Source organism: Gracilinanus agilis, chromosome 2, assembly GCF_016433145.1.
Source record: "Gracilinanus agilis isolate LMUSP501 chromosome 2, AgileGrace, whole genome shotgun sequence".
In the NCBI taxonomy this organism is placed as follows: domain Eukaryota; kingdom Metazoa; phylum Chordata; class Mammalia; order Didelphimorphia; family Didelphidae; genus Gracilinanus; species Gracilinanus agilis.
The window spans coordinates 189,930,196-189,951,924 of record NC_058131.1 but is presented as its reverse complement, the minus strand read 5'-3'; the positions used below and the strand labels follow the sequence as shown (position 1 = coordinate 189,951,924).

Sequence of the window (21,729 nt, the reverse complement as noted above, 5' to 3'; positions counted from 1 at the left end):
TCCTTCTTTCCTTCCTTCCTTCTTTCCTTCTCTCCTTCCCTTCCTTCCTTCTTTCCTTCCTTCCTTCCTTCCTTCCTTCCTTCCTTCCTTCCTTCCTTCCTTCCTTCCTTCCTTCCTTCCTTCCTTTTTTCCTTCCTTCCTCTCTTTCTTTCTTGCTTACTTCCTAACAGTAAACAATTATATTTACATGTAATTGGAGCTTTTTCTAAATAATCAATCTTTACAACTAAGATTAAACAAAAAAAATCTTCAGGAAACTCAAAACACATCTTATATTTATTCTATGTCTACCCCCACTCTTGGCATATTAAATTCCAAGCCATTGATATTCTATCAAAACCATAATGTCTTTTAAATACTGCTTAAGTAACATTCTGGGCAAAAGTTACACTGGAAAAAATGTTATAGTCAGCATTTAAAATGGACTTTCCATATAGCAGTGCAGAGTTCAGGAATTTGTATCATGTTTAATCTAATTGATGCAAAGGGATGAACTTAATTTTACATTATATGCAAAATGGTCTTTAGGGGTACTCCATTTCCAAATGTGTAGTACATTAGGCAAGCAACTAGGATCGGCTACTCTCTTTTTGTGTGTGTATATTTATTTGTTTTCTTAAATCAGTTTGGAAATGGGCTACAAGGATGTGGTTTTTGGTAAGCAGGAATGAAAGGTCTATTACTTTTACTCCCAGTTCAGTATTCTATATATTAAAACAATGGTTTCTATGAGGACATTTCCTAGGGATATTCCAGTTAGGAGGCCACATATATGTTTATATGTAATTTGAACTTAATTTTGTTCCTCATGCACAGACTAGTCAAATCTAGAAAAAAATTTTAAGTAACACTTACATTTTGTGATTGTTATCCTTACGGCTATAATTTCTCTTTCTTATTCCTAACATTCACCTCCTCTCACTGACCCAGATCCCATTCAGAAGAAGCCTCTAGCACAGAGGAAAAAAGCATATAGGATAGAGAAAGACAGGAGGGGAACCAAAGGCATCTGGAGATTTTTGCCAGGAGACTAAGGGAAAAGCCAGTTTTGAGAAGGTTATGATATTCAGGCAGTTAAAAAAAGTATATTTGAAAATAAAAGATATCTGCAAAGGTCTTTTTCCTTTTTTCCTGCATAAAAGTAGTGACAGTTCTGCACATTGCCATTCTGATTTCCCAAAGCTTTAGTTGTTCCTAGGCCAAACTAATTATTAATCATTAATAATTAGTTGGCAATCCTATGGGAATACTAGATTTTTAAATCTTGGTAGTTTTTTCCTCAAAATTGTATAAAATTATGAGAGAATAAGGAAGATTTGCATTGAATTTCTACCTCTAGCACATAGTAGGTGTGGATACTAGAGAATCACTATGCACTCAGGCACCTTCCTAACAAGTGGATTGGTCTAAAACCTTTGTTGATTAACTTCCCTACTCTGAAGAAACCACAGATCATTTGTATCTTCTCAAATGAAATAGAGAACAATGTATGTTTTGAGGCAGGCTTGCTTTGCTGATCTATCTTTTGCTATTCTTAAAGCCAAGGGAGTTTATAAACTTGATATCAAGGGACTATGAGAGAGAAAGTAGGAAAGACAGAACTACTGTATACAACCCAAAGCTGGCTAACTGAAACTATTCTTAGGGGCATTTCTCGTTAGTTCTTCACTCTGTCCCCTTGGAGCACTGTCCATGGGGTTTCCTTCGCAAAGATAATAGATTGCTTTGTCTTTTCCTTCTCCAATGGATTAGGACAAAGAGAGATTATGTGACTCACACAATTGCTAAGTGTCTGAGGTTGTATTTTAACTCATATCTTCCTGACTCCAGACTCAGCTTTCTATTCAGTGGGCCACTTACCTGCCTCCTGTTGTAGATTCTAACTTCTTGTGAAATCCCCAACTTTAATAATAACAAATTTATTTTGAACTTTCCTCACTTGTAGATTTTCTAATGAGAGAGAATAGATTCATTGTGCAACAGAGGCTCTCTAGGGAAAAGTAGCCTATAGACTTAATTTTAGAAAGTGGCAAGGAGAAGGAAAAAAGGCCAAGAAATGTATGACGATGGACTCTGACTTTCTAAATCCAGCATCTACTCAATTCAGTGAGACTTTATTTAGGACCTACTATTTGTAAAGGACTTATATGCTTATGGATAGGAATACAGAGGCAAAAAAAAAAGAAATCCTCCGTACTCTCAAGTGTACACAAGGCCCATACAATGTATTACTGGAATTTAAAAAGTAGACTGGTAATATTAAGTGGAAGGTATTTTTAAGAATGAGGAAATGCCAATATTTGGAGTGGCCAGAAAATGACTTTTGTTAAAGATGGTACCTGAGATGTTCTTTGAAGGAAGTAGGAATTTCTAATAATGATGATAATGGTATAATAGGTCATATTTTATAGTGCTTTAAGATTTGCAAAGCCCTTTATATATAAAAATATAGTATCTCAACTTATTCCATAAGGTAGAGATAAAGGAGTGTCTTCCAAACATGGAGGAACACTAAAGAAATGGTATAGAAGCAAAAGATAGAGATGTTCTTAAATAGGAGACAATGAATAGCCCATTTTGAATAGAATGAAAAGTATGCAAAGGAGAATAATATGAAATATGACTACAAAAGTATTTTAGAGTTCTCCTGGACAAGGCTTTAAATTACAGGCTGAAGATTTTGTATTTTATCTCAGAGGTACTAGGTAATTGCTATGCAAAATCTGAATATGTCCTTTAATTAGTGTTAATTTTCAAAGTAATTACATGTGGAGCTCCTTCCACCCTTCATTGCAGCATGTGTGTGCATGGAGAGTCTGGTTTGTCTATATCTGAAGGCAGCTAACCCTAAGATCAATATGGTACTTTTATTCACTCCTTAAATCACCTTACCCTCGGGGGCAGCTGGGTAGCTCAGTGGAGTGAGAGTCAGGCCTAGAGACAGGAGGTCCTAGGTTCAAAACCCGGCCTCAGCCACTTCCCAGCTGTGTGACCCTGGGCAAGTCACTTGACCCCCATTGCCCACCCTTACCAATCTTCCACCTATGAGACAATACACCGAAGTACAAGGGTTCAAAAAAAATCACCTTACCCTCAAATTGAATATTCTTCTAAAATTGGTGCTTATTTAATAATGCAGGTCACATTTTTTTATATAAACACAGAGAATAATAACCCATTGTGTGGCTATATTAGGAGGTTCAGACTAAATAATCATTCTGGTTAAATAAATACTGACCATTGACAGAAACTCCTGCTTAGACTGAGTTAAAGGAATTTTCCTAGAGGCCCTCAAGGCAAAGCATATGCAGCCCAATGATGCCTAAGTGAAGCAATTATTATCCAAATATTCAAGATCAAATCCTTCCATTTTAGCAATAGTAGCCATTATCCCTCCTTCTAGGTTATAACTTTCTAAAGAGATAGAGGTTATGCTTTCTTCATCCCTGCATTAAAATACCTAAGAATTGTAGAGTCCTCAGAAGTCAATGGATGCCTCCAGTTTAGTAGAAAGCATATTGAATTTGTAGTTAATGGTCTTGGGTTCATATTCACGATTCAACACTTACTATATAATTTTTAATCAGGGTCAGTCATTCTAGGCCATTTAGGGATGGGTTGGATTAGTGGTGCCAAACTTAAGTAGAAATAGATAGCTGATGGCCACATATTGTCTTAGAAAATTATTAACTTCATCTGGGTCAGGCCTCACTCTGGAGTTTTGCAGACAAGACAATGAGTTTGACACCTCTGTTTTTGAGGTGTCAAACCTTTAGAACCAGCAAAGAGCATAGAGGACATCTAGTTTTAGATGTTTTGCCTGAAAATTTCCTCTATAACCTCCAGCCTTCACATTACCTTATATAAAATGACATTCATCATCTTAGCAGACTATTTTACTTTAGAAAAGCCCTAATAATTTGGAAAATTGTTCTTCTGAATGGACAAATTCTTCCTCTTTACAAGTTTCTTCTTTTGTTCCTAGGATAATTTTGTCCCATGGAATTAAGTAGAAGAAGCTTAAGTCTTCTTTTCATTCCAGGAGCCTAGCACAATTGTATCCTCTCATAATAGTTATCACACAAGAAAAGTGTATAAATTGGATTGTCCTGCCCACAGACTTTTCCTTGGGATCTGTATGCTGGAATCTTCAAATATTGACTCTATAGCACTGATCTCCTCTCAGGACTTTGAGAATCTTTCTGTATCTATGGTAAAAGGCCACTGACATCAGAAATCCTGAGTTCTAGTCCTATTCTTGCCATTAAATAATTTGGCTACTTTTTGGTAACTTTTTTTTTCTGGTTCCTCTTCCAAATAAAAAGGGGATCAGTCTAGATTTTTTCCTAAGGTTCTTTCCAATTCAAATATTATTTGACTATTAGTGTCTAATTGTTTTACAACATGGAAGTTCAAGTGAAAATATTAAGAAGTAATATTTTCTTCAGTTTAAAATCCTTATACTTTTCATTTTATGGAAAATATTTAAAAGGTCAGAACAAAGGCTAAGGTTCAGACAACCAGGATTAAAAGTAGTGACTTAATTTATCTCCTCTATAATTAAGTATATTCAGTCCTTTAAGGGAGTAGTTAAGGAATGAACTGGGTAGTCCTAGTTGAAGATTTAGGTGACTATTGTTATAGAATATTTACCAAAAAATCTCTTTTACCATGTTGACCTTTTCCTTGTTCAAGATTCTTATAAATGGTAACTTCAAATTGTCATGGTGTAGGAAGATATGTCCAAGGGCATGAAGGTGGGCAGGAGTATTTCAGTTGGTGTACTTATCTCTCAAAGCTAGAAATACTTATATTTAGAAAAATAGCAAATGAAATAAAATTGTTTCTGGCAGACTTGACCTTAGAATTTATGTATTAATAGTTTTTTCTTCAATAAGAATGCAGATTTCTTTTGAGAAAAAGTTATCTAGGATGCTGGTTTCTAAACTTTTCCTTTGTTAGCATGTTATAGTTGCTGCAAATGTTAGTTAAATAATTTAAATCACATTGGTTTACTAATTATTTTACATTGGAATGATAAAAGAAATGTGAATCAACAAATAAGGATTAAGTGCTCCTTTTGTATCAGACACTTTGTTATGTACTAGGAATTTTAAAAAAGGCATAAAATAGTCTGTGCTTTCAAGGATGTTATGGTATACATAGGTACCAACAATTATGTGCAAAAAAGATACAGACAAGATAAATCATCACAGTAGACTTTTTATAGTATTTTAAAGCTTGCAAAATGTCTTACAACTTTAGTTCCATTCTTTGTCTTATAACCACTCTATGAAGTAGACACTTCCATCTTTAACTTGGGCCTAGAAAGATTAAATGACTTGCTTAGTGTCATGTTAAGTGTCAGAGGCATGATTTGAAACCAAGTCTTTCCTATGTCAAGTTCTGTACTCTGTTACAGTGGGTTGCCTCTTAGTGAGTTATATAGTCATGGTCATTGTTGAATCATTTGTTTACAGTCAACTTTTTGATAAATTCTTAAAAGTTGACTGTAGTAGGTAGACTGAAAATATGGAACACCTAATATATATGTCTAAGATTCTGATGGCTGCCATCAACATATAAAGAAATAAAATGTCATATTTACCTAAAAAGTATTTCTAAGAAGATAACAATAATATACCACATATTAAATGGCAAATAACTCATTCCTAAACATTATGGCCCCAACTCTAAGGTCAAGATATATTCATAGATCACAGATCATAGATTTGGAGCTGGAAGGGATTTTTTGGGCCATCTAGCCCAAATCTTTCATTTCATAGCTGAGTAATCTAATGCCAAGGGAGTTTAATTGATTTGACTAAGGTCACAAAGGTAATAGTGGCAGAGTCTGGATTTGAACCCAAGACCTCTAACTCAAACGGCAAAATACTTTCCACTGTTCCATACAGAAAGAAAAACCAAGAAGGGTTATTGAAGTGGCATAATTAAAACTGTTAACCTTGCCTGACAGGACCACTTAGGTATTACATCGGCAGATTTAGGATGGACTACTCAAAATCAGGGTTTTAGAATGGCATATCATTTGCTTTTTCAGGCCATTACAAAAATGTATTAAATGGTGACATAATGTGATGACTCTCAGATGTTACCCAAGTTAAAAGTGCTTTTTCTTTTTTTTTTCCCTTAGCACCTCCTCTAAATTACCATCAGAATAACCTGAGTTTTCCTTCTTCACAATTCTTCAGGAAAAGGCTAAGATCAAAATAACTGTGACTTTCTGCCTCAGCAGGTGTTTTGTCTGCGCATTCCCAATGAGAAGGTGAAAAAGGGGAGAGAATTGAATGTCTCAGAGAAGCAATCTTTATAATACATTCATGCCTGGAGAGGAAGACTTGTTATTTCCACAGCTATTAAAAGGCTGTTTCCATTTTAGTTTTTTTCAGGAGTAAAAAAATATTCCATGTAAACTTCAAAATAACAAAGAAAACCAGAAGGATTCCATAGATCACCAATGTTTGGAGAAAATGTGCCATATTAACAATTTCATTTATTGTAAAGTTTTGATGTGATAAAGTAGATTAAGATCAGATTTCACATAAATTAAGGGAGAAAAGTCCATATTATTAACTTGTAAAATTATGCTTTTGCTATATTAATCACTTGAGATGAAAAGAGAGAGTATGTATTTTTTACTTAAAATTTCTGGGACCCTAAATGTGATTCATTGGTACAACAACCTCCCTAGAAGGAAATTTCATAGTCTTAAAGAACTTCCTGAAGAACTAAGAGGTTAAGTCACTGGCCCAACACCCAGTAGCATTTGTCAGAAGGTCCCATGAACCCAGGTCCTCCTGATTAAAGTCAGTCGTCACAAAAACCCCTACATTTTCTCTTAGTTTTTAAAATTTATTTATAAATATTTTTATAATTGTATTTATGTGTGAATATTGTTTTTCAATGGAATGTAAAGCCTTTGAGGGTAGAGACTACTTCACTTTTGACTTTCTGTTCTCAGGGCCTAACACAGTGTCTGGAACATATTTGGATGTTAATAAATGTTTCTTGATTGGTCAATAAAATGCCAACTGCTTTTAACCATCAGCATGTAGTTTGAGAAGTCACTTAACCATGATATGCTATTCTCTCTGTCACCCCTTGTATATCCAAAAGGAAAGTTAAGAATTCACTTGGTCATTTGGCTACTGTGTCTACTAACATTTACAGACGTTAGCTTTCAAAGTTATAAATGTTGATGTTTTTAAAACAACTTAATGTTTGGCCTGGAATAGAAAAAAATAACCAGATGAAAAAACCTCAATTAATGTTTGTAAAATTACTGATGACATTTTACTTTCTTCAAAATTTACTTAGATGATCTGGGTCTTTTATAGCCATGGCCTTAGGGATTATTTTATTTTATTTTTAATTTCAAGTTTTAGTCCACTACAGAAACTGAGAAATCAATCCCTTTCTACCCCTAAATTAATTCCATATTTCTTCACAACTTCTATGGTATTACACAGATGTTTTATCTCCCCACTTGCCCAAGGTCCATAAGTAAGGGTGCTAAGATTCCAAGCCAAGTCGTCCAACCCTTTGCATTCTTTCCTAGTGTTCTTATGCCTATTGTGTCATAGAAAATCTCTATTTAAAAAGTATGATTTAACATTTTACAGTGTGAATAGCTATTAAGGGAAAAAAAACATAAGGCAAGTGCATATACATGAGCAAACATTTTTGTTAAAGTACTAAATAACCGAATGCATCCCAACTTAGCATAGCAGAGTGGATAGAGAAATATCCTTAAGCCACGAATAGGTGTGCTCAAATTTTGCCTCTGAAACATACTGGCTATATGATCCTGGACAAGCCACTTAATTGCTTAGTGGTCTAACTAGCTCTCTAAGACTATAAGAGAATGTACTAACTTGCACTAGGAGAGGCAGTTTCTTCAAATGAAAGTTTCTTATGCTAGTAAAATAATAGGTTCAAGCCTATTCTAGTCCCTATCTCTATTCTTTCAGAGAATTCTATGGATTAAATTTTTTTCTTTCTCTTTATTGTCAAGCTTTACACACCATCACAACTTGGCAATGCATGATTCCACTGATGGTTCCTTTCACATACAAGTGGCTCCTCATCACTTAAGGTATATCCTGGATCACAGCTGAAAGTCACTGTAGACCTGATGCCAAAATTATTACCGTGGCGATGACCATTCACAGGGATCCCTGGATCAAGACAGGAATCTGATTCCAGTGTTACACCTAAAATAAAATAAAAATGAATTAAAGACAGGCTGGGGAAGAGCAAGCTAACTTTCTGATATGAAGAGTGAAATGCTCTGACCCATAGAAAATATATCTAAGATCTCTCCATATTCTAGGAAAAACTGTTAACCTGATCACCTGTTCATATAACATTGTTTGCCAAGAAACCCAATGTTTTTACTGCATAAATCTCATTAACTCTTGCAATATCCGAGCAAGGTGCATCACTGTGAAATATATGACAGATTGTTAAAGAAATAGTGGAAGTCTGCAGAAAATTACTTAGAAGTTACAGACTAAAGCTGAATGATAATATCATTTATTTAGGACTCTCAGGAATGTCATAACAGTGAGGCAATGAGTTCAAAGATTTTCTAAGAACATGATATTGCTAAAATGAAATTGTGTACTCTGAAAACATGCTAATTATCTTAATTTTTTTCAAATCCATAGATTTTCATAAAGAATCATAGGATCGTGGATTTAGAATAGGAAGGGACCTTAAAAATCATTATTTCCAAACCCTTCATACTCAGAAATTATATTTTTCTCCTTAATGTCTTCATCATGTGTCATTTGCCAGTAACATTCAGTTAACTATGTGCTGATGCCTCATATTTTATTTAATCAAACAATCAATAAACATTATATTTCTTATATTCGACTCTGAGCCAAAGACTACATTATTCATTTTAGAGAATATGAAATCATAAGAGGTTTTTTTATCCAATAATTTATTCTGTTTTCATTATGAAGCTTATTTTCTTTATCTTGTCCTTTCCCTTTTCCTTTTTGAGAAAATATGTCAGAAAGAAGAAAGGAATTTGGGAAAAAAATTAAAATATTTATAAAATAAGTAAATAATGTTTATAATTCATTCATTGAGCATTTATTAAGGACCTACTTATATAAAAGATAACGTACAAAGTACAGGAGAAACAAAGACAAAAGGTAAGGAAGGACTTTTAAAAACGATGTTTTGTCAACTCTACCTAATGCATTCTAACAAAGAGCTTCTTAACCTAGAGTACACATACTCTTAAAAGTTTGCCCCACAATGTTTTAACCTTCACTTAGTAGAAATATTCTAGTTCATATCCTGTGAGCAAATAATGCCATTACACATGAAACTTTACAATAGTCATCAAGAAATAAATATTTCAAGAAATAGGCAGCATATTTGCATATGTATATATATAAACATATATGAATATTTGTATACATCACATATATCACATCCATGGAATCATACCTCCAGTTTTTAAGACTGTATTGGTGGAGCAACTAAATAGCATATTGACTTGAAAGCCAGAACTTCAAACAGGAATGAGAAAAAAAAATCTTTAAAATTACTGCAAAGAAGATTTAGATAATATGTCCTAAATTCATACAGTTTATATAATCCAACTACTCTTAGAGAGTTACTGATGAATTAATTTATTCCAAGAACAATGGGATTGTCTCCTTTGCAATGCTACATATCTAAATATAAAGGCAATTTAAATATATCTGTGTGAGGATAGATGGGAGTTACTAATTAATGAGCAAATCACAGATTGTTTGTAATTTCTGTTGAGCTGAAAGACAGGACAATTAAAAAAAACAGATTCAGTATTATAGCTTGTCAAAATATTTTCAGATCTTGATTCTGTTATTCAGTATGTTCACTATTCCTTTCAGCTTGTTTTTTAATCATCTGTAAATTTGATAAGTATGCCTTAACAACTTTATCCAAGTTGTTGACAAAATTTTTAAGTAAAGCAGGGTCACTCTACAACAATCTAAGTAATCCATGATCTTTAGAGCTCCTGAAGTGCCTCAGCAACTCCATCTGCTGGTTCTTTTGGTGCTCAATGATTTATTTCATTATCTGGGCTTAGGATTTTGAATTCATCGAGTGTAATTCTTGAGACTCCTGGAATTTCTTGTTTTTTTTTTGTTTTGTTTTGTTTTGTTTTGTTTTTCTTTTTTGGGGGGGAATATATGACATTTTATTGACTAATAAAACAGGTTAAATCAAATTAAATGCTTAACAGAGAACAATTGCATTCAAATATCCACTTGTTTTGTTTTGAGGTTGGTTCAATGCTAGGCTACTGACTTTAGAACACTATAAAAATGATAGGCATTACAATTTCTGTGTAGATTCCATTCACTATGAAGTAATTGCTGGCTCTTGTCTAATCCCATTCTCACTATCTGGAAGCACTACTTATAGGTAAATAGAATAGGAAAAATGGGAATTCTGTCATCTTTCTTTCCATTCACCTATTTCCTACTAGAAGCACAACCCAGTAAATATTTTGTGGGTATCCTCTTCTATCTGTGCCTCATTTCCTCCAGTATATTGACAAAATAAGCTATCTCCAAAGCTGATGTATTTCTATTTCCCTTATGTATACAATCATATCTACCACCCCATCAAAATCCTGGGAGTTTATAGACTTACAGTCACTCCCTTTATTTCCTCAATGAATTTGGTATTTAGTCCACAATTTTTCTCTCCACAATTCCTGCTGTGGGGTTTGAAGTGTTGTGGCTGGGGAAGCTACATTTCCCAGTTCTCCAGGGGTGCCGCCTCCTTACTTCCTGGCGTGTGATTGGTCTTGAAAGGACCAATCCCGTGCTAGGAGGAGACCACGCCCCCTACCTCAAGGAGTGGGATTTGTCTATATAAGGACCAATCCCGTGCCTAGGAGGGAGTTTTGAATTGTAGAAGATTCAGAGGGGGAGGGGTACGGAGGGATTAGTGAATTTCAGCAGGGGTTTCACTGCCATCTTTCTTGGGGACTCCTACAAATAGATTGTTTTTCCCACAAAATCCCTACTTAGTTCCTAGTTCCTCAGCCTCCTCACTAATGTGAGCTACATCTCCACCCCATCACAGCCACACATAAAAATGGTCATACTCTTGATCTTGCCATCGTTCTCAAGTGTAACACCACTTTGTTCAAAAATTTTGAAATACTCCCATCCAACTGTAACTTGCTGATTTTTTACCTCTCACTCTGACTTCCCTTATAAAACTCTATTCTTTTTCCAAACTGTGACCCCCAAAATTTGTACCCCTGCATTCTCTTTAAGGCAATTTCCCTTGAACTTTCTATTTTTTATCTCATCCAAATTTTGAACTCTTTGTCTACCAATTTAACTTTACACTGCTCTCTTCTCTTAAATCATTATCTGACATATCACTGATACTCCCAGTCAAGCCTCAGCTTTGTACCATGGTTTGCTGAATGAGGATGGAGGATATCATGCAACTCTTCTGACTGTGTCTACCACACCCTAAACTGGAATTTTACTAACATTAGGTAATCCTACTATACCTTCCTTATTAACTCTCCACAAGACCTCTTCCAAAACTTGTCATCTTTCTTCAAATCTCCCCTGGCTCCCCCCTTTCCATTCTCTTAGTCGAGAACTCTGCCTCATATTTTTCAAAAATTATTGAGACCTTTTACCTTTACCTTCTTCTTCTCCCTCTTTCTCATCTCCTGTCACACAGATGTCTTCCACTACAGTCTCCTCTTTCACACATGTCTCACATGATGAACTAACTCATAACAAAGATCAATTCCATTTATTATTTTAGGCAAACCTCCTCCATTCCATATCCTCCAATCATCTCCATATTTTCACTTATTTCATTTTCTCCTGTCTTCTGGTTCATTCCCTATTACTTATTCATATGTCCATGTCTTTCCCATTCTGAAAAAATCCTCACTTGAGGATTCAATTTTCTTCCATCTTTGCTAATTATCACCTCATATCTCTTCTGCTCGTTGTAGCTAAACTCTTCAAAAAAACTCATCTATGATAGGTGCTTCATCTTTCTGTCTTCTCTCTCTTATACTAACCTCTGATAATTTGGCTTCCACTCATCATTCCATAGAAACTGTTCTATCCAAAGTTACTATGTTCTTAGACTAACAAAACTGGAGACATTCTGGACTCTCTCTCACCCTCCTGCCTCAATCCCTCACTTCATAACTAGACTATATTTTAATAGTCTGAAAGTGAGTCTTCCTACCTCAAGTAATTTCAACTCCATTCAGTCACCAAAGTGATTTTCCTAAAGTGTATGTCTGATGGATCATCTCATGTCAACCCAAGCCCCCAAACTCTAAGAGATTCCTATTATATCCAGAATCAAATACAAATGGTCTGTTTGGCATTCAAATCTTTTCATAACTTAGCTCCCTTATTCCTTTCTGGTATTTAAAAAAATCTTTTTTTTCTCTTACCCTTCTTTTCAATATTCTTACACCTTATTCCCCATCATATTCTCTTCGAAACAGCCTTCTTGGCCATTCCACAAACAAGACACTCCAATCCTTGGTGTGTGCCTGGAAATCTTTTCCTTTTCATCTCAGGTTACTGACTTCCTGGGCTTCCTTTAAGTTTCAACTAAAATCTTAACTTGTGCTATAAGCCTTCTCCACCCTTCTTAATTCTATTGCCTTTTCTCTGTGAAAGATGTCCTATTTATCCTATATGTGGCTTACTTATTTATATGTTCATTTGCATGTTGTTTCTCCCATTAGACTATAAATTCTTTGAAGCCAGGGACTGTCTTTTCCCATTTGTTTTGTTTTGCTTTGCTTTGTTTGTTTTGTATCCCCAGCATTTAGCATAGTGCCTGGTACAAAAGGGGTCTAATAAAAGTACTACATGAAAGTAAAGAATGCTTTCTTTAGTAGTTTAATATCTCTATATCTACTAGAAGCAGCACACTGGGAAGAGTGAAAAATCACATTCAAGGGGAAAATAATTTCCGATAAGCTTACTCCCCTCTAAAATCAAGGGTCTGATACCATGGAAAGAGCCTTTGCTCTGAAATCAAAGAACTTTTGTTCACATTCCACCTCTGTTATATACTATCTGTGTGACTTACAGCTGTGTGAATTCACCTCCATGGGCCTTAGTTGCTTGTCTATAAACAGAAATAGGCCTCTGAGGTCTCTTAGAACTTGCAATCTATGGTTTATTTTTTTTTCCTTTTTGTCTCAAGGCAAAAGGCAAAACTGAATCTATTAAAAATGAACTCAACAACAACAAAAGATTTATAGCTTCCAGGTTTGTAAATATTTTATTACATAAAAATGACAAACCACAAAAAAACAGAAACTTCCTTTCCCAATTCCTTCTATTTTAAATTAAGTTTAAGAAACATAATACTTTGAAATATGTGTTTTGTATTTTTGGAGGAAAGTTTTCATTGTTTTCATATAATTTTGGTTTTTTAAATTTCAACATCTTTTAAAAATATTTTCCATGTAAATCTGGTAATATCATATAAACTATGGAAGACATTATATATATCTGAAACCTATGAGGATCTTTAATGTCTATTCAGGGCAGAATGCCCATAATTAGAGGATCTGGGGCAGAAGACTGCCTGCATGATTGACCCATTGGATTCAGTCAACCAAACAAAAGCAATTTAAACTCATCATGCAAGCTAAAGCCTGTGGATTCTTTAGGCACATCAACCTAATGCAGTAAGGTATGCCCAATTTAGTACTAATTAGGGGGCAAAGTTAGATTTCCCTAGATACTTTTCTTTTCTCTATCAATTTATCTGGATTTATAAAATCAGTTTCTAAGACAGAAACCACTCAAAACACTTACCAAGTCAGTTACTATAATATAGAAGAGATGGAAAAAAATTTTAAAAGAAAGTCATTGGCTAGTAATATTGATGCTTTATGATTATTTAAGGGTTTGATTAGTCAGTGGATAGATTTTCTCTTTTGCTTACCTGATCAGCAACTGACTTCTCATTAGGACCCAATGCCCCAGGGGGACAAATTAATATCAATCCCAAATAATTTTGCTACTTTTTTGGGAACTCTAACAAGTAACATTAAGTTATTAGATCTTTACATTTCAGCAGACTAGAATTAATTCCAAATAGAAACTCAGTTTTTCCCAAAGAAGGTCTTTCACTGTCAAGAAAAAGTTCCTAATACTATGAATTAGTCAAAGGAGAAATAGGTTGTCTTGAGAGATAATGGCTTCCCCCTCCTTAGAAATCTTCAAATAATAACTTAGAAAACCACTTATTGGCGATGTAATAGAGCGGAATCCTTTCAGGTATTCAATGGCTACTGAGATCCTTTTCTACTCTCAAAATCTAATTATGAAAATAACATTTTCACTTAAGAGGAAGATTGGTGACATCTCTTTTAACATAAATCTCTTCTGCCTTTTCCTTCCAAGACCCTTTCACATTACCTTTTCTTTTCCTTATTTTCTTCTTTCTTTTATTTATGTACTTTAGCTTGTTAGGGGACTTCTACAATCAATTAAGGGTGAAGAGACTAGAAATTAGTAAGAAGGTAATTACACAGATACTTAGAACATAGTAAAGGCTTTTTAAAATACTTGTGATTGAAATATGAAACTAAGTAGACTATGATAGATACATTTGAGGAGTACAAAGAGCTAGTAATTCAGATGAAAAGTTGGGCATTTCCTTCTGGTGGAATCAATTAGGACTTAATTGAGGGAATGGTATTGATGATAGGTCATGTGTGGGTTGTCAACAAGGAAGAATAAAGAAGCATAAGAATTTAATTTTAACTTCATAATATGTTAATAAAGGAATGAGAAAAGGTGAGAAAAATTAAAGATAACTTCAAAATCAGAGGAATAGACTTTTTTTTTACAAATCGAAAAAATTAACCAAAAAGGGATTAAATGATTTACTGTTGGAAATGCAGGTAATAATAATATTAGAGTCAATATTTATATATAGCTTCTCTGACTCAACACCCAGTGATTAGTATAGTTTGGATAGGTAGGAATTTTTTGAAGTACAGAATACATGAGTGAGTGTAGGAACAGATAAGGTAGAATCACTGAAAAAGGAAACACATTTTAGTAGCCCATGATGCCTTGTTAAGGAGTTTGGAAGATGAATCTTCTGGGGAGTTCCTAAGTTTAATTGCATAAACATATTAGAACAGTAATGAAATATGATAACACATACAGGATTCTTTAAAATGTAAAATGTATTACATATTAGAATTAAATTTAACTTGGTTCTGGGAATAGGGAATGACAAATGACAACCAACCAAATGATTCTCATAGTACTTTGTAGATATATAGCATGCATTTATTAACTCATTTATTCTAATATGAAAAATTTCTAGTTAATTACTAATTAGCCTTGAAGTCTTCCCCAATTTTATGTTTATATATGAACATATATTTTCACATATATGTGAATATATATTTTTGTGATATGCATATATGTAAATATATATGTCCCTTTATCCTTTTTAATCTATTATCTATTTCATGGGTTGTCTTGGCCAAAAAATTCATCAATGAAATGTCAACCGATACCTCATGGCCCATAATTTAGTTAAGGTGGTTCATGAATAGAGTATACAGTCTATTTTCATTTTAGGATATTTTGAACATCTCCTTTAGCTCTTCAAATAAATAAGGACTATAAAAAATGGAAAGCTTAATATGTCATTCCTGTACTCAACAAATATTTTCTTATAAATCTATGTCTAGAGGGCAAACAGGATGGCAAACTGATAGGAGTTTGCTGTACTAAATAGAGTGTGGACTGGAGATCAGCACTCTGTTCATTCAAACGCTACTTCTCATATTTACTGGCTCTGTGATAATAGACAAGTCATAACTTCTGTGAGCCTCACTTTTGTCATTTATAAAAAAGAAGATTTGACCTAATTGCTTTTAATAGTACTTCTTAGACTAAATCATTGAGGTGAGGTAGCTATGTGATGCTACACTTAGAGTCAGAAAGACGTATGTTTGATTTCATGTCTCAGACATTTACTAGCTATGTGACTTTGGACAAGTCATCTAACCTCTTTTTGGTTTGTAAGCAAGACTGGTTGATTGTGTGGTGTTACAAATGGTTTAGAAAAGATTTTTTTTTCAGGAATGGATTGGACTATATAGTTTCTGAATTTCCTTTCAGATCTAAAATTCTATGATCCATGGATAATCATTTGGCTTTAGCTCAGAAGTAGAATACTAGTAGATCTCCATAACTAACTCTCTATATAGGCAAAAAATCCCACAAAAACAATGGTTTAGCCTCTATTTCTTTGTCATCATTTCAGAGATACAAATTAAGTCAGGAAAAATAAAAACTAAAAACAGACTTACTTTCATAGTGAATGAGAAATCCAACACTTGAACGGCTATTGTCAGTTGTGAATAGTAGATACATGTAGTTGCCAGTACTGATGAGGAACTGTGGTGCTTGGGTTCCATGATATTCTCCTATGAGGGGTGATGAATTAGCTGGTCCATCTCGAACTTCTAAGGTATCATAATTGACTTCTGTCTGAAATCTGAAAATGTGAAAACAAATTTCAGTGAGGAGTAGAGAATCTTGGTAATGACAATGGTAAGATAATGAAAAAGTATGATATAGGGAAAGTTCTCTGGACCAGGAGTCAGGAGTCCTGGGTTCTAGGTCTGACTGGAAAGTGACCTTGGGCAAGCTCCTTTACTTCTGTGGCATTTAATTTACTTCTCTGCAAATAAAGGAGATGGGATGATAACTAAGATTCTCTTCAATTCTAAGTCCTATTATCTTATGAAACTTGTACATAAGTTGGAAAACATAATTCATAAAAGAATGTAGATATGCAGATATGTAATATATATGAAAAAAATCATGGTCTCCTAGAAGTATGGTGGTAGAGTGGGAAGAGCTATTTGAGCATCTACTATAATAGACAGAATGATGCATAGGAATATAGAGGGAAGGAATGGTGGAGCTAAAATCAGGCTTTCCCCTGTATATCCCTCCACTAGAGTATGCATCATCTCATAAAATTTGCTACATCTAGGTTGTATGACCTTGAGCCAAGTCACCTAGGTGACCCAAGAGTCTCAAGAACTGTTGACTCAGAGAGTCAATCTTTCTGATTTTCTTTTTCCTCATTTGCAAAGTGAGAATTATAATATTTGTGCCAACTATTCCAGAAAGTCCTTTTGAGGGAAGTACTTTTTAGATTTTAAAGCTTTATGTAATTTTTTATGATAATAGAAAATGTGCTTTATTTAATTTTGGTTGTTTCTATAAACTAGTACATAATAGTTAATAATCAAAATAATCAAATTCCTATTCTGATATCAACTTTGCCATTAATTGTTAATGGTACCTTAAGCAAACAAGTAACTTACCCACTTTTCTTTAGCTTACATTTCTCCAATTGTCAAATGAAACATAATTCAATAAGTGTAAAAAGTACTTTTAGAACAATAAAGTAGATAAGGAAGTTGGAGAGAAGAAGCAAATAAGAAATGGGAAATCTAAACATCAATGACTAAAGAACAAAGAAAAAGGGTACAAAAAATATGAGAGAAAAATCTCAATGTGAACAAAAAGACTCTTTCAAAAAAAATAAAAAGAATTGCAACTATGAATGACCTTATGCATATATACTCACATATACAGTGAAATGAATGAAAACATACTTCAATTATAATAAATGAGATAATGTAAAAATATAAAATATACATCCAGATTCATGTGTACCTATCTGAATACACTGAAATATAAATACATATATACACACTTAAATATGTATCTATATTGTATTTCCTGTTATATTTTCATTTCAAAGTCCAACTTTATTAAAATGAAAGCCTAAATATTGTTTAAAAAGGGAATAATCATATTTAAATGTCAGTCCTTTGATGAATCTCTGATGATGCAGATGACAGTCTATTCATACTTCTCCTTTCATGAGTCTTGTATATGTCATCCTAGAAGTCTACTGTTGGAAGTCCACATCACCTTCTGGAGAAGTTTTCCTTCTCAATCTCTTGATATTGCTTATATACCAAGAGAGCACAGATGGTGTGCTATTGATCTCTCACTATTGTTGCATGATTCACTCATCTTCTCCAGGAAGCATTCCTTAATAGACATTTGATAATGGCCTTTTCTCTCAGACATCTCATAATATATCATTTTGCCATTCCTCAAGTCCTTTTGCAGTATTGCAAGATGGGGAAGTCATTTAATCTTTCAGGACCTCCATTGCCTTATTTATAAATGAGGAAGTTGGCAAGGTTCAACTCTTAGGTGTCCTGCAATGAAGTGTAAGCCTCATTGAGAGCAAATGTTGTGCTATCTAAACTTTCTGTCTCCTTAGCAATTAGCATTGTGCTTTGTCTGCTCTGTAAAACATTTATGTTTTCATGATTCAATATTGTCAGGGTAGAGTTTAATTGTAACTATTTTGAAGACAATTCAAGAGAAACTAAGTAGTCACTACAGAGGAAGAAAGAACATATTTCCCCTTGAATGTAAATCAAATAATTGACAAAGTATAGTATAAACCACTACAGTCATCTGTAAAAAAATAATTTCTCCTTTAATAAGAAGGAGAGAAGAAAAAGGAGGAAAGTAAGAAAGGGCACAGACATTAGTTTTCATAGGGGAAATTTGAAGTTCTGTTATGTCAATTAAAAAAATTCTAAGCTTTATTATTATTGCATATTTATGTCCTTGGTTGGATTTCTACAAATAAAACAAATGTTTAATTAAAAAAAAGAACACTTAAGTATCTCACTTCCAATCTAAGACTGAAACATCTAAAAGGCTAAAATATTAATACATAACAGTTATTTTAGCTATAAAAGATAAGAATAAATACAATTGAACCTACTCAAGAATGCTTCAAGAGTACCTCCTAAAGATGTGAATGTGGGCTAGCATGTTATAAATTTTAACACTTTCATTACATAGTCATTCATTTACCATGATCATGAGCAACTTAAAAACTGCACATCTTTAAGGAGGTCAGAGTTTCAGAGTTTATGACAACTTCAAAAAATCAAATCTTTCATAAAGAAAAAAAAAGGTGGCTTCAGAGTCTTCAAAAGTTGCATTAAATCTTTCAGGGCACTAGAATGTCATTTAATAAACAAGTATTTCAGAGATTACAAGATGTTCCAATAGTGACTTCCTTAAGTGCTTCACTTTTCTTCCAAGAAATAACTAACACATCAAGAAAATCTAGTGCAATATAATTTTTATATAAAGTTCTGGCCACTTGGGCAACATCCCAGGCAATGAAGGCACCATTCAAGGGCAATGAGGCAATTTTATAAATGGGATGTTTTAGTCCTTGAAGAGCTAACACAGCTTCCGAAAAAGCCTAACTTATTCTCTGGGAGTAACTTATTCTATCATAAGAACATGACTCATTCAGTGTCTTAACCAAGAAAATAGTAGGATCACAGAACTAGAGCTGGAAAGGTCATTAAGGATCATTAAGTCAATCCCCTAATTACACTAATGAGGAAACTGAGGCCTGAGGAGCTTAAGAGATTTGCCTAAATTCACACAAGAATTCTTCAAAAGCTTTACTGCATTAACCTTCTAAAGTCTTTCCAGTCTAAATCCTGAGAAGGAATATTGGTAGATCTAAAGCCAAAAATGAGTCAAGCTGATTGAAAGTCTCACAGGACATTAGTGCTCTTAGGCTCTTTAGAATAAAGGTGCTCAGGTATCTAGCCAGCCAATTACAAACTTTTTTAGTGCATACATAGATATATTTTTTCATTTTCCTAGACTAGTGCCCTGACCTTTGTTATTGTGGCATGGAGGGAAAAAATACTTTTAGTACCATATGGCTGAGCTCTAACCAGGTCACAGATGGTAACATTTGGTAACAGAAAGATGCCAACTTTGTGTTTTTGTCTTTTAATATTTGCTCTAAAGACACAATACTTCTTAGGTTGCTGAGTTCTAGTTCTTGAGGGATGACTAAGCATGAAATGAGTATCTGCTGGTTATCCTCACTCTAATATTTTCAGATTCTACTTCTCCCTTTTTATTGCAAACCATTACCAAGGTTACATTTCAAATACTTTTCTCAGCTCAGTTGGCAGATCCACTGGATAATATTCAGAACCAGAAAATCTGAATTATTTTCATTGTTTGGTATCTTAAGACATATAATTCTACAAAGACCTTTATATATGATTTAAAATTATTTGAGTGAAAATAGATTTCTGTACTTTGATATGACCTCCTTGTAAGCACAGTACAGCATGGTTTGAGGTGTGATTTAATGCTTCCTTCTACAAGTCCCTTATAATGAGACTATGAATAGCACCTTATTGAAGAGTGCATGTTGCTTTTGAAGGCTGACACATGGGAGGAGTATCTTGGAAAAGATTCAGTTATGTAAGGGAAAACATTTTACTTAAGAAAAAAAGAGACTAGAAGAAAAGGAAATGCGTCTTTATTAAATGTAAAATAAATTGAGCAAAATTAATTATTGACCTAGAATATGATCATTTGATTTTTACCAAATTATTTAATCTGATGAGCTGTTGGAAATATAATTGGCATTTTTTAATTTTTCTTTTCACTGTTCCTAGAACAGAGAAACCTATTTTCTCTATTTAGAAAACATCCAAATTTTAGATATTTGGAAAAATATCCAAAGCCTCCATTTAAGGAGGTAGCCCTGGCTTCTTCCCATTTCCCAACAGCTATTTTGATATTGTACTACTTTGAACTTTTCCACCATGTCCCCTCCTTGGGCACCTTCTCCTCCTCTCCTCCCTTTCAGCTTCCTTTTGTACATTATCTTTCCCCATCAGATTATAAGCTACTTGAAGGCAGGGTCTATCTTTCTTTTTTTTTTTTTACTAACTTTATATTTCCAGCGTTTTAAGCACCTCTCACAAAGCAGGGATTAAATGAAATTTTATTGATTACTGACATTATATTTTGTAGACTACAATGACATTTCATGAAAAATAGTTCTATATTACATTAATTAGTAAAAAACATTAGAAAATTATTGTGTCTAGTCAAGAAAACAAATCAACATTGTGAAATAATGTATATATTCCTATATGCCTATATAAATATATATATATATATATTGAATTTCAGTACAGAAGTATATATATGCATATGCATAAAGATAATAGATGTGTATATATGTACATATGTATATATGCTTTATTTTAAATGGTGTGGAATAAAATTTCACAATTTCTTATAAAATTATTTTGTTCACTTTTTATGCTAAAATGTTGGTGCTCGTTAATGATTAAGTCAACAACAAAAATAAAACGAAAATATTATGATCATGTGCTGGAACATAGTATCCCAGAGAATAATAAGAGAACCAAAGTCCAAATGTCTTTTAAAAATTTATAAATGTCCTTTGTTTTTCTACTACAGTCATGTTCTATTATAATCTTCCCATTGAAACTCCTATCTTTTAACAAAGTGTTGAGAGCCGTTGGATGTAGAAATGCCAGTGGAGAAATAGGATCAAATTTAGGGCCTGTTATCTGGATTCCCTATGTGACCAATCCAGACTGAGGCAGTCTTTGTGTTTGGTTCTGATCACCTGAGCCCCGAAAAGCTCTGGTACCAGCAGGTAGGTTAATCCAAAAACAACTTGATCCCTCCAAGAGGCTATTAGGAGTCATTTAGAGAAACAGAGTCT

The 21,729-nt window shown here is 33.8% G+C and overlaps 1 protein-coding gene across 1 annotated transcript in view; it reads right to left on the bottom strand.

Moving 5' to 3' along the window:
* CSMD1 (CUB and Sushi multiple domains 1) overlaps positions 1 to 21,729 on the bottom strand; it is a 2,120,031-nt gene that overhangs the window by 564,748 nt on the left and 1,533,554 nt on the right. The window contains exons 18-19 of the mRNA XM_044659558.1: positions 16,397 to 16,584; positions 8,046 to 8,234 (exon numbers count right to left, since the gene is read on the bottom strand). Coding sequence (XP_044515493.1) covers positions 8,046 to 8,234; positions 16,397 to 16,584 — 377 coding nt within the window. The remainder of the gene's footprint in view (positions 1 to 8,045; positions 8,235 to 16,396; positions 16,585 to 21,729) is intronic.